Genomic DNA, 14,696 nt, shown 5'->3' with positions numbered 1-14,696 from the left:
TGGCTCGTCTCAAAGGAATAATAAATTTTGTTTCACGCACTCGAGGCTGTAGTATAACGGCTATATGATATGAATAAAACTGCACAAGTGCATAACGTCACGAGTCGCGCGCGTTGGATGATCGATAGACACTCGGGTTCCCTCTCTTAGAAAAAAAAAGTAATAATAACAATAATAGTCGGGAAAAATGCTACAACTATCGTGTGGCAGCTACAGGTAAAAAGATGTTTTATAGACGCGTTCGAGCCCGTTTTCGTGCGTGCGTGTGCAGTGCAGTTAGCAGTAGCAGACCGCGACGAGCCGCGCCGGCGAGCTTACAGAGCACAAACAGTTGAGAATCGGTAGGCCAAAAAATCGGGCATCGGAAGAGAGAGAGAGAGAGAGAGAGAAAGAGAGGCTAGAAGCATCACGCGCACAGAACGTAGTCTCTAATAATCGAGCAGAATAAAGAAAAAAACTATTTTTCTCCCAGGGAAACGGCCATCTCCAGGGTTACTGAGTCGCGCGGATTGCACTATTATTGTCGATCGCAGCACTGTGCGCTCCAAATGAGCAGCTGCGCGCCCTTCGAGGAGATATTCAGCGATTACTTCGTCATATCGTCGGACGACGATGAGGAGGATAAGTACAAGGACGCGCGGGACGTCGTCGCCCAAGACGATCGCCATCGTCGCCATCGAGCCCAAGACCAAGACGACGACGAGCCCGACATTTGCGAGCAGGAGGATCGCGACTACAACAACTACGAGGACGACGAGCTGATCGACGCCGACGACGCTTACGTCTCGTGCACCAGTCCGAACTCCATCTTCATCAGAGATGCCTACTACGATTTGGAGAGTGGCGACTTTGTTCCTCACCGTGAGTACTTTTTGCAATTTTTTTTTCATCTCTCGTTCGAGTGCTTACTTTTATTCGATGTGTTCGTGGAGAGGTTATAACTAAGGCTAACCATGGATTTATAATTATTCACCGCTGATCAAATTTAATTCAAAACCTTCATGAGTGAGAACAAAAGAGAGGTTAATAAAATTATGAAGCATCAAATATTGTTCCTTGCAATCACTTTGACCAATGAGTTAAATGGATTTTATTGCCTTAACTTTTCACATTCAAGGCATCGAATATTGGTATTTAAATGTCCAAGTTAATTTCATCGATGTGAGCATACTTTGAAAAACTTGCAAAAGTAAGGGATGTGATTTGATAAAATAATCGACTGTGGTCCTACTCTTTGTTAATTATTGCAAACGAAATCGACTTATTTTGTTTCTATAAATTATTACTTTCACGGTATTTTAACTGTTTTGTCCAAGAATATATTCAGAGTAAACGTAAAAAAATTTTAAGAAAGAGAGAAGTCTCGATTCGACATGATTCATCGTGGTTTATGTATAAATTAGTAATCGAGTCGAGCAAAAAGGAGACGAAAGCAGGGAAAACTGCTCGAGCAAACGACAGCTCGAGCCACGTGCGTCACTGACGCGGTAACCGTGAGCAATCGAAAAGCGAGTCGTCGTCCTCGACGAGGGGATGATATTCAAAAAATCAATAAAGCTCCAACGACCTGTACACGAGATAATTTCAGTCGAGTCGCACGAGGCATCAAATGACCGATAAGGCAATTTATCTCGTGGCTTTTAGCAGTACACCTGTCATGATCGTTGAAGCTTTTCAAAGCTCGCGCCGTTGCAGCGTGAAAAAGCTCCGGGACTCTTGCGCGTGGTTCGAGCTGCGCGTGCAGAGTTCATAGGTACACGAACGATAGGAAGAGAGAGAGACGGTGACTCGCGGCGCCGTAGCCAGGGAAACGACGACTGCGCGTGGTCATTTATATACATACATTCGCACCGACTGCAAGCTCTCGCACACCTACACGCACACGAAGAAAGTGTCGGAGTACACAGGCGCAAGTATCAAATGCAAAAGTATTTGTGGGTGCGTGAGTAAAGGCAGCGAGTGTCGGCGCGGTAACGGCACAGCAGACAGCCAGTGCGAGCTAGCGGCTGGTATAACTCGCTGCAGCTTTGGCCTCTCGCGATCCCTCCGACTGCGGCATATTATGTACAGTGCCTGCCTTGGCGACCGTGCCCCGTTGTCAACAACAAACCAGTAGTTGTGGTAGTACCAGTGGCAGCGACGGTATAAAGGCAGTAATAAGCACAGTAGCCACTAGCCGCGCACGAGCAATTACTGGCAGCGTGCAGCAGCGCAAAGGCACACTCGACGAGCGTCAGCTGCCAACTCGAAACTACTAACGCAGTTAACAATTTTCCTCCGAGTGCTGCATGTGTGTTTGTGTGCGCGCGCCTGCTGTCTATTGTACTTTGTGCGTCTATTGTATCGTGTATAAGAGAGCTGGCTGACTACGCACCGCGATATTACATAGAAAAAGCTGCGGTGCTTCGGCTGCCTGCAAGACAATACGTAACGGCGAAGTAGTGCGCGCGCGTTGATGTTGATGCAGTATAATGCCGCAGCGGAGCCTCGACAATGGCCGTTGACTGTTCCAACTCGCTGCTGCTGCTCGTGTCCTTTCGGCAACCGCGAGTCTTGTTCCGATAGATCCAAGCTCCTGTCTGCTGCTGCTACCGAGAGCTTTTCATGGTGGACAGCTCTGTACGCAACGCATACGTTACGTACCTGTAACCGTCGCATTTCCAGTTGGCAGTCGCGTGTCACCAGCAGCAGCAGCAGCAGCAGCTGATCGAAGAAAGAAGGAAAAGAAGTGAAAAAGCTCCGGCGTGCCTTTGCGCGACCGGTGCCACGCACGAAGCCGCTGTACTGCTGCTGTGCTTTTTACAGCTGTGAGAGAGAGCCGCGAGACAAAGACACCAGCGAGTGATATACAACGCGTACACCTACAGATATATATTATATATACATAGACGAGTGCTCTGCGCCTGTACGTTGCTTGCTCAGCTATCTACTACCCCCCTGTCGCAGGGAGGCGGCATCGTCATTCATGAAGGCAGGTGAGACAGACACACACACACACACGACACGTATTACGATGTGCAATGATAATTTCCCTCGCCCAATTGATATTCCAGCGGTGTGTGCACGATTCTCTCTTCGGGTAATATAGCGATCGCACCACCGACGATTAGTGAACGCAATCGAGTAACGATTAGGCTTCATTCGAGAGTCTCTATCGATACACACGCGTCCGATATTTTCATATTTTTCCTTTAATTTTATCGATGAGTATTCGATGCGAGCCAGCACCGTCCCACTCAATTACCATTCGACGCGTGTTGCCATTGAAAATTCGCAGATCAGGTATCGCGCTCGTTCCGGTCCGTTGCTCTCGACAGCTGCTCCGATGAATTATCGCGTGTTTACACGTGCTCGGATACGTTACATATGGGGAGGTACACGAGCAGAAAAAAAATTGATCATGAAAAAGAAGGAAGAAGAATCGGCCGATAAGGATTAAAATTGAAGCTCGGCTGCATCGGATTTACGCTTCGTACGCGGGTCGATGTCTGCTTATAATATACAAAAAGCTCGCGCGGCATTGTTTGGCCCTTCTCTCCCTCTCTTTTTCTGGCGCACGTCATGCACGAGCTGCACACGTCGTTCAACTTGATTTTGGCGTGCGTGTGGCTATCAACAGCGGTGTACATCGCTTGGGCCTGCATGGGTGTACACGGCGCGATGTGCTGCTTATGTATATAGTATAGGTATAGGCATATAACATGTCTATCAGGCACAGCTTATATTATATCGAGCAGCTCGATGTGCGTGTGCATGGCGAGAAATATCCAGGGACTCTACTGCTACTAAGTGCTATAAGGGTGCGCGAACCAGAGGTCCAATAATAATATCGTGACGTATTATGCACACAGACGTAGACTTTGGCCACTGCCGACTGCTTCTCTCTCTCTCTGTGTAGGTTCACAATACGTGTATTGCTTGTGTGCATGTGCGCACGTCCATCTATACATAGCTGATAACTCACCTGTGCGCGCTCGAATATCCCTCGGCTTGCTTGGTCGTTAATATAGCCCTGAGAACTAATAAAACCCTACCGTGCGTAGCAGCACGTGCGTGTTCGTATTGCCAGTGTATTATACACATATATAGGGGTGTGTGCGCAATGTACTGTATTGTAGCTGTAGCTGTACTGTATATGTGCGGCTCGCTCTTTCTCTGTCCACTGCGTTCATATACCTATATACGTGTAATAGCCGCCACACGCACATATTACGTTATGTGCTCGCCGGCCTGCAGTGCATAGAACTTAATATACATCAATAAGGTGCGCTTCGATGAAACGACGAGCGCCCCGAGTATATTATACCTACGCGTCGTATATAATACACTCAAAGTCTCGCTTTGTGTTATATACGCGAGCGCAGACAGATAGCGAGAGATTTTCAATTAAACTGGACTTATTATCGGAGCGGTCACGCGTGAAATCCTCGACCGTATATATACGCCTTCTTCTTCTTTTATAAGCAATCGTGAGATCGACTATCGTCCTGCACTTATATGCTACAACCCCCCATCAGTAAAGGAGTCGCAATTGTTATGCCTCGGTATGAGATATCAAATTCGAGCAACGTTGAGAGACATTTTGAATGCATCGTGCGTTAGAACGACAAAAAAAAGCCCAAGAAGAAATTTCATAATAGCTTTTTCCAATCGAACGGTCGTTCGAAAATACTACTCGATGAAGCGTCCATCTCTCGCGAGGGCCTGCTCAGACCTATTCAGCTCGATTTTCGAAATCGCGATGACCACCGATAAAAATATAGATGGTTTATGCGTGAAAAAGGCGAGAATCGCACTTAGAAGATCTTGCAACGGTCAACGGCGTCCATCGCTTCTCTCACGCCAAAGTACAGTATACACATGCCGGTAGCAGCGGTACCCGTCGATCGCGCGCGTGCAAGATGCCGCGATACACCTGACTTGCAAGAGAATCAAACGTATAGCGGCGGGTAAAAAAAAATTGTTGACCAAGTAAAGTGCCCCGGACTATATCGACGCTGTTAAGGAAGAGTAGCACGTTTCTATACATTTTTAAATGTAAACGTGCTAGTCTTCCTTAACAGCGTCGATATGTCGGAAAGACGCGCGCGTGCCCCAGACGCGAACCATGATATTACAGCTATCGGAGTCTTTCGAGAGAAAAAAATGAGGGTGCCGCTTGCGCGCGAGCGAGAGAGGGAAAAGCCTGCATATGTGCGTGTATGCGAGAGAGAGAGAGAGGCAAAGCGAGTCACTTTGCGTCGGGCCTGCGGCTTCTCGTGTTGGTATACAAATATATAAACAGGAGGGTTGAGCGAGTCCGCCGAGCGTGACCGGCGTCGTGTAAGCACACGCCAGGTGTACTGCAGCGCGCAATCGTCAGGCCCGTGTGCCGTGTGTATATGCCATCGTCGTCGTTACTCGCGCGCGACTCGCCATAGTACTTAAACCGCCCGCACTCGTTGGAAAAGGGAAAAAAATACGAGGGGCCCAACCGTTCCTCTCTCTCTCTCTCTCTCTCTCTCTCTCCGTGCAAGTCCCTCCCGTTTTGGCGCGCGCCACGCTCAAATGCAATGTAGCGCGTCAGTTATTGCCAGGCTACTGCTCGAGCTGCACCTCTCGCCTCGGATCACGCGTACTCCTTTCTCGATTGCGATTATCGATTTCTACGCGACGCAGTGACTCGGATTATCTGCGGCCGATTGCCGGCCGATTGGCACTCTTTCGAACGCGTGTGTCGCTTCGCTGCAAGACTGCGCGACTTTCGAGATCGTAAGTACAGTTCAGCGTCGTTTCTCTTCTCTAATTAAAATTTCAATTTCACCCCAGTAGGCGACCCCGTGCACCTTTTTTCGGCGCATCGAGCAAAGTATTTCGTTACAGCCGATGATCGGTACGAGTAGAGTCGAGTTGTGTGTTTGTAATACGGGAAAGGCTTTTTGATGTCGCGAATGCCGGCGGCGGCTTCCGTGTGCGTGGCTCTGATCGTTCAGTTTACGATTTGGTATAGCAAAGTACACGGGGTAGGATAAAAGCTATACAGAGCTGAGATAGTAATTGATAGCGAAGCAGTAGGAGTGGGGTAGAATATGGCAAAGGTAAGACGCGTCGGACTCGGATCTTGCAGGCTTCAGGTGTCACCCAGGCAACGCGCAAACACGTGCCCGGCCGCGCTCTTTGAAGGTGCGCACGACAGACAAGCTTACGTACATTTTACTCGCTTATGATATACTTTCGTCTTTCCTCCGGGGGTTGCATTGAAATTGCCTCTACTGTATCCTTGGCCGTGCATCATCGTAAACGTATACGCGCGCCGATGAAACGAAAGCAGTGCGCGGGAGCTTTACGCGCGCAAATGGACATCGATATTATATCGCGCCGCGATGACGTGAAAGCTTTCGATTCGCATCGAGAGGAGAAAACGACGAAAAACCGCTACTTGAGTAATAGATACGTACCTAATGCTCAATAATATGCTTTGAGCTCGACGACGAATTGTTACATGTGCTCGTTAAGCGCCGACCGATTGATACATACGGAATTCTAAGCCCTCGTTCATTAGTACAATATCAATCTAGCCTAATGCCGACTAATTGAGAGCTCTGATCGACGCAGCTGCCGTACTAAAGGCTACCTAGTCGCAAAGCTTCCCGACTCGTGCACGCATAGTCGAATATATCGTAAGCTATACCCATGTATAGAGGTACGGCCAAAAGCCGTAGGCAATATAATATAGTTTTTGCATATGTATACATATATAGACTCGCAGTCCGCACGGTACACTTGGAGAGCAGCGCTGCGGCGCAACGCACACTCGTCTGGATTATTTTACGTGCATGTATATATACGAGCGAGCCTGGGGGGTAGTTGTAGGGCTCTCCTATAGGTATAACGAGCCGCTTTCCCCATCTATCTCTCTCTCTTTCACCGAGTACTGCGTGAGTGCGAGGCGGTACAATCGGTACTCGGATCGTCGTCCGCGCACTATGCGCCTATCCAGGCACAAGTCCATATGTATGCGTGTGTGTGTGTGTATTTGTGCCTGTGATGTGGATTGTGCAGCAGCAGCAACAGCAGCAGTCCGCTCTTACACCCCTGCGCGCGGCTGGAATCAACCCCCCTTTTTAGGTGCCCCTAACGCGTATACTCTGTCTCTCTCGCGCGCACTGCTGCCGCTGCTGCTGCTGCTGCTGCTTTTGTAGTTATATACATCCCATAATACAGCTACTACCTGCCCGTCCGAGCTATAAGCTCGAAACGAGCTCCTTGTCTTTTTCTTTCTCTTACTCTCTCTCTCTCTCTCTTTCTCTCTTTCTTTCGCATCCGCGCGAACCCAAACAATTTCCCTCCAGTTGTGTACTACTTGTATCAGGTCCACATCCAATAGGTGTATATCCAATATCTGCTCGGCACACGCATAAAACCAGCTATACATCCGCGCCAGCTCTACCATCACCACCACCACCGCCACCAACACTGCTTGGCATTGTTCGTGTGCTCCTGCGATAGGCAAAAGTATTGTATCGTTGTACGTATTCGCATGCGTGTGCCAGTGCCGTGGTCGAATTTACTGCTGCTGCTGCTGCCTGCTGCACCCTCGCAAAGACGACGATGACGCCGTCGTCGACTGCACCACCGACGCCGACGCCGACGATGATTCGGGGGATGAGATTTAGTAGCGCGGCTAGCATCGCTTTCATCCTCGCTCCGCCGCCGTCGTCCTCGGCTACTCGGAGCAGCCTTCTTTGATCCTGCTCCGCTGCTCCGTTTCTAGACGGGATTACGGCTGCCCTAGCCGGGGCCGCCGCCGCCGCTGCCGCTGCGATATAGGGGTGAGCACCTGCTCCGAATCAGCTTATTGCTCCCGTACCGACTTGCGCTTATACCTGCATTGCCGCTATATAACTAATTACCCTTCGTGTTCAACTTGCTAGCCCCGTCTCTTCTTATACATAAGTATAGCTTGTATTAAACGTATCTTTTAAAGGTTAGCTTTCTCGCTTGTATACAGATTGTATATCGAGTCACTGACGGCTTGAAAATTTGCCTCTTACAACTACTTACATGCACGTACACTTTTTACAAACATGCGTAAGTGCATTTTGTAATGTGACAGACGCTAGTTTGCAACAGATATAGGCGTTCTTACGCGCAGTCCGTTCTCTGTCTCTCTCCCTCCCGTGATGCAGATGTGGCTTATCGACAACTATTACTCGCACCTCCTTTGTTGTGTGCCTAACGCCGCAGACCAAAAACTTTATGTACACAAACACACGCAGACATTGTAAAAAATGACACGGACGGGCCAGTAGCTGTCTGCTGCTCGATCGAGAGCGCGTCTTCTGCAAGACGCTGCGCGACCGATTCGTCCTCGGCTGCACGGGCCCCTTCATCTCGTGCAGCCTTACATACCCCGTCGATTAGCTTTAGCTCCGTTTCGTCATGGATTCGAGGTAAATATATATATTCCACGCGCTGATCGTTATCAAAGCCCCCGTCCCCGACTCGACACCTGCCAGCTTGCGGCTCGCGAATCTTGTGCAAGTGTTCGATAATTTGTGATTAGTGTGCAGGGCTTGTTTATCAACGTTCTCCCTGTCGTTCTGTAAACATTACCCAATTCATCCCTTGACAGCTGTGTGTACCGATCGACTATGCTTTCACAGCTACCTAGTTCATTATGACACTTGCTCAATTAACCATTATACTCCCACCATTATTTTTAATTTTTTCGAGATCTTACCAAAAAAAATTTGTTACAATTCAGTACAAAATGAGAATTTTTGATCTAACGATGAAGCTATATTCATTGTAACTTTTTTTTCACGATTTTTTACATATTTTCATGAAGTGAATAAATACTAATCATTTTTATTTGTGTTTTATAGAGTCTTCTTTGCAGAAGCAAAAACGCAGACCTGGCGGTAACACATCAAATTCCAAAAGATCATCAGTTGAGCAGGGGGTCATTACCATGACTACCACTGGAACCCAATATACTCTGGCAGCTTCTAATAGAGCTGCCAATGCTGCTAATGGCGGGGGTAATTCTTCATCGTCCACAGCAGTGGGGGTTGATTCTAAGTCAAATGTTGTTGTTGTTACTACTTCCAATTCGAATGGTAATGCCAGTGCTTCACAAACTCCTACAGGAAGAGGTCAACAGTTAATCACTGTTGTAACTAGTGATCCATCTAGTCCAAACAACTTGCAACCCATTCAGGTAAATTCTACAATTTTTTAATTTGTACGGATTTATTTTTATATTATTTTTTTACTATGCATTCTGTGAAAATATTGGTTAAAATAGCTGTATTATTTTGAATATTTAAAGAATTTTTTCTAAAATCTTTTCCTATTAATAACTGCTAAGATTAATCATGTCATAAAAAATTTTATTGAACATTTTTGTTAATTTTTTTCATTATGTCATAGCTTCTAGTTCAAGATTCACTAGACACAACAGCGGATTCCTCTAATGGATCATCCAGTGCTCAAGCACATGTAACGGCACAAGTAGTTGTTAACACAACGCATTCTGGTCAGCATACAATTGTTGATTCTGACGCTGCATCATCCTCAGCAGGCACTATTGTTGGTGGCTCACCACATTATATAACTGTAACAGGTAAAATTTAAATTATTTAAACAACATTGTTTTCAAATTCTTGTAATGCACTCACTGTATTGCTTATTCACCTAAACTTGCTTACATAAAATCGTTCTTTTAATATAAACTCACTGCACACTGACTTTGCTAGGCACCAGTGAATCACCATCTTACGCATCCCTCACAACGGCTGTAGGTGAGGGACACTTTTGAACTGACTTAAGTGTGTTTATTTGTAAAAAAAATCGCAACATAAGAATCTTGATGAACTTTACACAATTTTTCCAAAAATGTTTTGCTCTGTTCTTTTTTCAATAGCTTTGTGATAAAAATGTTTAGTTAATAAATATTAAAAAAAAAAAAAAATATCAATGTAAAATTAATGTAAAATTAATGAAAAAAAAGTAAAATGAAATGAAGTGAAAACTAATATTCATTGTTTTACTTGCAGTACCTGGTGATAGCGACGCCGTGGGGTCCGAAACTGTTACGCATCCTACCTATGTCCAATATGTCGAAGGCGATGGATCCACGTATATACCGACGAATGGCCAGATGTAATTAAAATTTCTCATTAAAATAAAATAACTTTTTTTCTAAATTGAAAATGAATGTACTTTTTTTAAAGGACATATCCGGTGTACGCTGTTGGAGAAGCGGGAACCATGTACACTTCCGCCTCCAATCAGTATTATACCTCAGCAACTACTCCAGTTACATATGCTCAAGTAAGTAGTTAATGTTTTTAAATACCTATTTGTTTACAACATACTTTACCCAGAATATTAAAAAAAAATTTGAACAGAATTATCAAATTTTTTCCATTTTTCATGAAAACAAAATTAATTTACACAGGTCACTGGCTCAAACGCGACAACCAGCCAATTGTTATCACAGGGAAACGGCACATACTTGATTCAGCAAAGCGTTGTGGAGAATGACCCTACAACTCATGCTCTCATTTCAGCTGCTGCAGCAGCTCGTACGAGCCCTCAAGGAGACGGTGCTGTAAGTTTATTAGTTGTGTTTCTCTTTCGATCGTTGTACCGAAAATAACAATTTTCTCATGTCCATTGTGAATTAAATAATGCATTGCTTTCCGATTTTTCTAATATTGAATAATTCAATTCTTGTCACTAATTGACTGCAATATCTTAAACCACTAACAACATTTGAAAAAAAAAAGTACGAGAAGACTGTGAGCCATTAGAAAAAAACACGTTTTTGGATGTTGCTTTGTAGGAAGCCGTCGTTAGTGGGGGCGGTGCATACCTGATTAGTGGTAACTCGACGGCGAGTGCTGCCCAGATCAGCGTGGAGGATGCTGCCTCGGTCACGGCTAACATGACGCATGCGACTCGCGTCTCCCAAGCTACTGTAAGGGAATTTCATTAATTAACACTTCGATCATTTGTTTTTTCACTCAGACCTCTGTAGCGCACACCTCATACTCGCCATTATGCGAATGTTGAGTTCTTTCCTTGTTCTGTCCTTTTCTTGTGTTAGTCCTTTAGCTACTTGCTTGAATCATGCTGTTGAGCCTTTTTTTCATTTTAAATATTTAATAAGTTTGTAACACTCATTTATGTGTATAATCCTCTCAAAATTTTCGATGATCAAGTGTAAACTTGAGTCACTAATAATACATGATTGTTTGTATAGGTACAATGGTTGTTAGAAAATTATGAGACTGCTGATGGAGTGTCGTTGCCTCGATCCACTTTGTACAATCATTACCTTCGCCATTGCTCAGAAAACAAGCTCGACCCAGTGAATGCTGCAAGCTTTGGAAAGCTCATTAGATCCGTATTTTTAGGTTTACGCACGCGTCGTCTTGGAACAAGGTAAGTTCAGGCGAAATGCCTTTTGCGATAAATGAATTACGAATTACAGTATTAAAACTTTTTTATAACCAGGGGCAACTCGAAATATCATTATTATGGTATAAGAGTGAAACCAAATTCCCCTTTGGTGATGCTAAACGAGGATGGTACGTCGCGTCAACAAGTCAATAACTCGCATACGAACAACAAACGAGTGAAGTTCGTTAATCAAAAGCAAACGGAAAATTATGAAAACAACGTACACACGAGCAGCAACAACGGCAACAGCAATGTCATTTTGTCGAATGTCACATCGACGCAGTACAATCAGTACTTGGGTGGTTCGGGCAACGCCATCCCCGAATTTCCCGAGATCATAGTTGGGCATAGCTCAGATTTACCAGACGATTGTACTCTGGAGGATATCGATACTTTCCGCAATCTCTATCGAGAACATTGCGAAGCTTTTCTCGGCGCCGTGACCAATTTTGAATTTGCCACGATCGAGAGTCTATGGCGCGAGTTCTGGCGCCTCCAGGACAATAACAATGGCGGTGAATGCGAAGAGGAGACTTACCTGTCTAAGTAAGTTTACTTAAACACTTGCTTAAATATTTGCTGATTGAAATAATGCAAATTAAGCTAATCTATAATATGTTCATCAGGACGAAACTATACCAGGTATGCAAATGCATAGAAGTCCAAGAGTTTATCAAAAAAGTAGACTACATGTTTTATCAGAATCTTGTAGAAGTATTAATGCCCGATGTTTTAAGGCCTATTCCCAGTGAGTTTTGATATAATTTTCCGATCACTTTCTTATTCATAGCATTAAAATTTAATCGTTTGAAAAAATTTCAGGTCCTTTAACTCAATCTATTAGAAATTTTGCCAAAGGTTTGGAGTCCTGGTTGACTACAGCTATGAATGATTGTCCTGAAGAGTTAATGCAAATCAAGCTTACTGCTGTATCTGCATTTGCACAAACTTTACGAAGATACACATCTCTGAATCATTTAGCTCAAGCAGCACGCGCGGTACTTCAAAACAATAGTCAAATCAACCAAATGCTCGCAGATTTGAATCGCGTTGATTTCCACAACGTACAGGAGCAGGTTTGATGAATTATAATTTATACTTTAGACATGTTATCGTTCACGAAATTAAGTACATTGAATTGCATCTGATTTTGTCCGATTTAGGCTTCCTGGGTTTGTCAGTGTGACTATTCAATGGTACAGCGCTTAGAAGCTGACTTCAAAGTCACTTTACAGCAACAAAACTCGCTTGAACAATGGGCAATTTGGCTGAAAGGCGTTGTGACTCAGGTTCTTGAACCTTACGAAGGCAAACCTACTTTTGCTAAAGCAGCTCGACAGTTCCTGCTCAAGTGGTCTTTTTATAGTTCAATGGTCATAAGAGATCTTACTTTAAGAAGTGCTGCAAGTTTTGGATCTTTTCATCTTATTCGATTACTTTACGACGAGTACATGTTTTACTTGATTGAACATCAAGTAGCTCTTTCTACTGGTACTACGCCAATTGCAGTAATGGGAGATGTGAGTACCTGATATTTTAAAGAAGTTAGATTTATTAAAATTCTGTCATCTACAATCGATTAAAAATTTTCCAGAAAACTCAAAACTGCTCAATGATCAATATCTTTGAACCCAACGGAGATTTATCGGATAGTAATCCAACAAAACGGATAAAATTAAGCTAACCGCTTCGTTAGGCGCTTTAAGATGGAATCAATGTGTCATAAAATAATTCATAATTGCACATCCAAGAAAAACTCAGATTAAGTATGTATGTAGTTAGCTTACTATAGGTAGAAAAGTCGTAAGCCGTCGTAATTGATCATTCTAGTGTATTTTTGTTTGTGTTTTTATACACGTTGTACATAGATTTAATGTTTAAATAAAAACATTCGAGAAAAAAAGTCGTAAGCCAGTCTAGTGGAAAAATCAGGCCTACCATATATCGTCGCCCCAGCGCAGGAAGGTATCTATTTCCAAGCTGTAGCAAGAAGGATACTTACTCGCGCGCAGGGGCAAAAAGGCATCTATCTCGAGCGCAGCGGCAAAAAGGTATCTAATTCGAGCGAGAAGCAAAAAAGTAGCTAATTCAAACGAAGTGGCAAGAAACTTTTGACGCGCCGAATTTAGGTTGGCAACGGAGCCGTAAATGATAAAATTTTGTTTCAACATGCAACATTCAACATTTAATTCAAAGCTATGTAAAGCCGATAACTTCTACTTTCCTTTCATAACATACAAAGTTCTCTATAAGTGGCAAATTGAGTCGAAATCATGGTGAGATTGATTTGTTTGCTCGCATTACAAATGGATGAAAATCATTACACAAGCTCAAATGTTTTTCCTCTTTTTTGCTCTAATACGAAACAAAATTTTATCATTTACGACTCCGTTGCCAACCTAAATTCGGCGCGTCAAAACTTTCTTGCCACTTCGTTTGAATTAGCTACTTTTTTGCTTCTACGCTTGAATTAGATACCTTTTTGCCGCTGCGCTCGAGATAGATACCTTTTTGCCTCTGCGCGCGAGTAAGTATCCTTCTTGCTACAGCTTGGAAATAGATATCTTCCTGCGCTGGGGCGACGATATACCAAGCTAGTCTTAAAATTCTAATTTTATATAATGACAAAAATACAATTATTTGATGCCGATATTCTCCAATAGATCATTCACGAAACACAGTAATTGCTGTTTAAAATCAATGTAATGTGATACAAAATATAACTACAGAAGTACTAGAAGCCTTATGTGTATAAAAATTACACAACAATGATATCTTGAAATAGTATTATAAAAGTTACTGTAACATTTTCGTATGAAGCGATTCAGTAATCCAGACCATTAAAAATATATGCATTTTTAACAAAATTAGGTCAATAACAAGTAATATTGAAAAATTGAAACAATTTTACATGACTATCATGTACGGCGCATGCATTATCGAGTGGATAAAATCAAAACGATCATGGTTATGCTACTTATAGTACTCTACAAAAGCATGAAATCCGCCCTATTAAGTAGTTATAAATCAAATTTATATAGCTAGGATATCACGCAAAGAGATGTACGTTTGAAAACCAAATTATAAAGGAAATAAAACATTAATATTTTTATTGAGACTGCACCAATAGAAGATTTGATTGTAAAAAATTTGTTGGAAGTACAAAAATAGATTTTGAGTTTTTGTAAATAATACACATACAATTGTTAAAATCGTTATCAATATAAGAAAGTATTGTGATGAAT

The 14,696-nt window shown here is 43.5% G+C and overlaps 1 protein-coding gene across 5 annotated transcripts; it reads left to right on the top strand.

Moving 5' to 3' along the window:
* The first annotated feature begins 2,015 nt into the window (after positions 1–2,015).
* On the top strand, positions 2,016–13,395 carry LOC106658767 (DNA-binding protein RFX2). Of its 5 annotated transcripts, none has more exons than XM_014380875.2 (14): positions 2,016–2,975; positions 8,868–9,202; positions 9,415–9,607; positions 9,741–9,785; positions 10,041–10,146; positions 10,218–10,317; positions 10,445–10,597; positions 10,832–10,966; positions 11,252–11,433; positions 11,506–11,997; positions 12,078–12,199; positions 12,274–12,527; positions 12,615–12,971; positions 13,046–13,395. In XM_014380875.2, exons 1-14 carry the CDS (start codon positions 2,966–2,968, stop codon positions 13,133–13,135), a joined length of 2,574 nt encoding a protein of 857 aa, XP_014236361.1. In that variant the 5' UTR covers positions 2,016–2,965; the 3' UTR covers positions 13,136–13,395. The 5 variants fall into 5 exon arrangements, with proteins under 5 accessions (XP_014236361.1, XP_014236362.1, XP_014236364.1 ...); XM_023461316.1 differs by lacking the exon at positions 2,016–2,975 and adding an exon at positions 7,228–7,811; XM_014380877.2 differs by lacking the exon at positions 2,016–2,975 and adding an exon at positions 8,688–8,790.
* The last annotated feature ends 1,301 nt before the right edge of the window (positions 13,396–14,696 follow it).

The sequence above is a fragment of the Trichogramma pretiosum genome, unplaced genomic scaffold (assembly GCF_000599845.2).
Source record: "Trichogramma pretiosum strain Unisexual culture from Peru unplaced genomic scaffold, Tpre_2.0 scaffold2, whole genome shotgun sequence".
Classification (NCBI taxonomy): domain Eukaryota; kingdom Metazoa; phylum Arthropoda; class Insecta; order Hymenoptera; family Trichogrammatidae; genus Trichogramma; species Trichogramma pretiosum.
The sequence above is the reverse complement of the archived record's forward strand: the minus strand, read 5'-3'. Positions and strand labels throughout refer to the sequence as shown.

What these genes read in the sequence shown, in the direction of transcription:
- LOC106658767 (XM_014380875.2), top strand. An exon ending in ACATTATATAACTGTAACAG is followed by an intron (nt 9,608 to 9,740) that starts GTAAAATTTAAA and finishes TGACTTTGCTAG; the next exon opens with GCACCAGTGAATCACCATCT. An exon ending in ATACCGACGAATGGCCAGAT is followed by an intron (nt 10,147 to 10,217) that starts GTAATTAAAATT and finishes CTTTTTTTAAAG; the next exon opens with GACATATCCGGTGTACGCTG.